The sequence below is a fragment of the Poecilia formosa genome, unplaced genomic scaffold, assembly GCF_000485575.1.
Source record: "Poecilia formosa unplaced genomic scaffold, Poecilia_formosa-5.1.2 Scaffold307, whole genome shotgun sequence".
Lineage (NCBI taxonomy): Eukaryota > Metazoa > Chordata > Actinopteri > Cyprinodontiformes > Poeciliidae > Poecilia > Poecilia formosa.
In genome coordinates this window covers 341375-344026 of record NW_006800246.1, presented here as the reverse complement: position 1 = coordinate 344026, position 2652 = coordinate 341375, and the positions used below count along the sequence as shown (strand labels likewise).

Below are 2652 nucleotides of genomic sequence, written 5' to 3'. Positions count from 1 at the left end.
CAATCAATCAATCAATCAATCACGTATTGCACATTTCACCAACGAGGCAGTTCAAAGTGCTTCACATCATAAAAACACAAAATAAAAAGTCATTAAAACATACAGTCATCAGTTGAGAAACCAGTGACAAACATTACATTTTGATCTGTGCAACATCAACATCATCACTATGCATCAAAACATTGGTCAATGTTTCATTTGCTATGGTTATAAAGCAAGTCTGGACAGGTGGGTTTTTAGTCTAAATTTAAAAGAACTCAGTGTTTCAGCTGTTTTCCAGTTTTCTGGAAGTTTGTTCCAGATGTGTGATGCATAGAAGCTGAATGCTACTTCTCCATGTTTGGTTCTGGTTCTGGATACTGAGTAAAACCAGAACCAGAATCTGAGAGATCTGGAAGATTGATAAGACAACAGCAGATCTTTAATGTATTGCGGTGCTAAACCGGTCAGTGATTTATAAACTAACAGTATTTTAAAGTCTATTCTCTCAGTCAAAGGACTGTAACTGGGTGATGTAGAACTGGTGATGTTCTCTGTCTCCCTGGTTTTAGTCAGAACTCTAGCAGCAGCGTTCTGGATCAGCTGCAACTGGAGGATTGATTTGTTTGTCAGACCCATGAAGACACTGTTGCAATACCCAATAATAAAACTGCTGTTATGGTAGTATTTATCAATATTTACCAATATCATATATATATGGTATTTATTTGCCCAAACTTTTGACACTGTGTAAAACTGACCACAACACCTACATTGCTTTTGCATTTGTTTTTGTGTACTAATCTTTGTGATGAGTACGTTTTTCCAGGAAATGTAGAAATTGTCACAACATGTTCACCAGTTTCTAATGTGCTTATATTACAGGGTTCTGTGTACAGAAAAGTCAATGCTGTGGAGGAAATCCAGCAAACCAACAAGGATAACTTCTGGGACCAGGCTCAGGTTTGTTCCTTCATACACAACCAGATGCAGATTTGTCACATCTGCATCTGCAAATGTGACAAATGTCTTTNCACACACACACACACACACACACACACACACACACACACACACACACACACACACACACAGATTCCCATACTACAACAGGAGAAGAAAGTTATTAAAATCATTACTACCGTAATTTCCTAACTTTTGCGCACACCTAATTTTAAAAAGAAAAAAAATAATTGCACATATACACACCACTTTTCTATGAGCTGCAGCCAGGAGTCCAAGCATGAGATATTTACACAGAAAGATTTTTAAACTTTTATTTAAATATTTAGCAGTGACATACATGAACTGTATATGATTTTTTCATAACAGCATCTGTAACACGGCTGCTCAAACAAATACAGTACCAGTAAAAGTCACTGACCTCTTTCTTCAGCTTCCTCCTGCACAGAAACCACTAAGTCATCTTCCTTAACAGGAGGATCTTCTTCTTAACTTTGGGTCAGGTTGTTTGGATCGGATACTTAACCAAGTCACAATTTGAAAACGCCATTTGTTGCTTATCTTATGTTGTCTTAGATAAAACTTTGTTTCATGTGTCAAAACATCAAAGTGTGGCAAAAAAGCTAAAGTTGAAAAAGCTTGTAGAGCAAACACTTCACAGCACTGTCTAACCTCTCCAAGACAGGCTGGCTTTCCAGTTAATTCACACAAAAAAAAAAATGACACAGATTTTCATTTTCTGTCAATAATAATGCAAAACCTGATGGAAAAAAATACATGTAGATTATGAATGTTCGTGTATGTAGACTGGTGAAGGGGTGAAGGACTCTCGTAAAGGAATGTGTGCCAACCATCTCAGCGCCATAGCAAATTTTTTGAAGGTAGGTGTGATTCTGCTATGTTGTGATTGGATGGTTTGAAAGCAGTTAAACGTCCTGTCTCCTTCCCTCTAACGTCTTGATGTGACTGATCTTAGGGAGCTCACGTTACCATAAACGCTCGCACAGAGGAGGACGTGGAGCCAGAGACCATTTTGACTAAAGTTGCAAAAGCCTCCGGAGCCAATTATAACTTTCACAAACAGCAAAATTACATCGACGCACCAAGAGGACCAGTGGTGAGGAGACACAAAACTCTCAGACATACCGTCTTAAAGTTTCTTTTGTCATCAGACCCTCATAGGTTCCGTCTTTGTCAGCAATTTCACAGCTGCTGTTCAGACTTTATCACAGACATGATGAAATCTTAACACATGTACTTAATATCATTTTATCAAGATCAGAGGACTCCAAAGTACTTCACACTACATTTATCCATGCACACTTTCACATGCTGATGGGATGGGTGTGGCCACAGCAGTCCTTAGGCAGTCTGGCTGCTCTGCACCAGCAGGCAAGGCGGACACAACAAGACAAAAGAGCCGGAATCGAACCAGCAACCTGCCAACCGCAGAATTAACCCCTTCCACTGTCACCACCATCGTCCCATGAGTTCCAGAAAGAGTTCTACTGGAAGTCTTAGGCTTAGTTGAAACATTTCGATTTGATGCAACCAAATACCACAAAGCCAGTTATAGACAGTCTAACTAAATCAACTTAATATAGAATAACCCTCTACAGAAAGAATAAATGGTTAAGTAAAGGAAATTACACAAAAAATGTACTCACCCATAGATCGGATGATTCTCAGACCTGTTTTTCTTTTTCTTTG

At 38.8% G+C, this 2652-nt stretch overlaps 1 protein-coding gene across 1 annotated transcript in view; it reads left to right on the top strand.

The window, feature by feature from the left end:
• LOC103152320 (drebrin-like protein A) overlaps positions 1–2652 on the top strand; it is an 18515-nt gene that overhangs the window by 5776 nt on the left and 10087 nt on the right. The window contains exons 5-6 of the mRNA XM_007572742.2: positions 1749–1823; positions 1919–2124. Coding sequence (XP_007572804.1) covers positions 1749–1823; positions 1919–2124 — 281 coding nt within the window. The remainder of the gene's footprint in view (positions 1–1748; positions 1824–1918; positions 2125–2652) is intronic.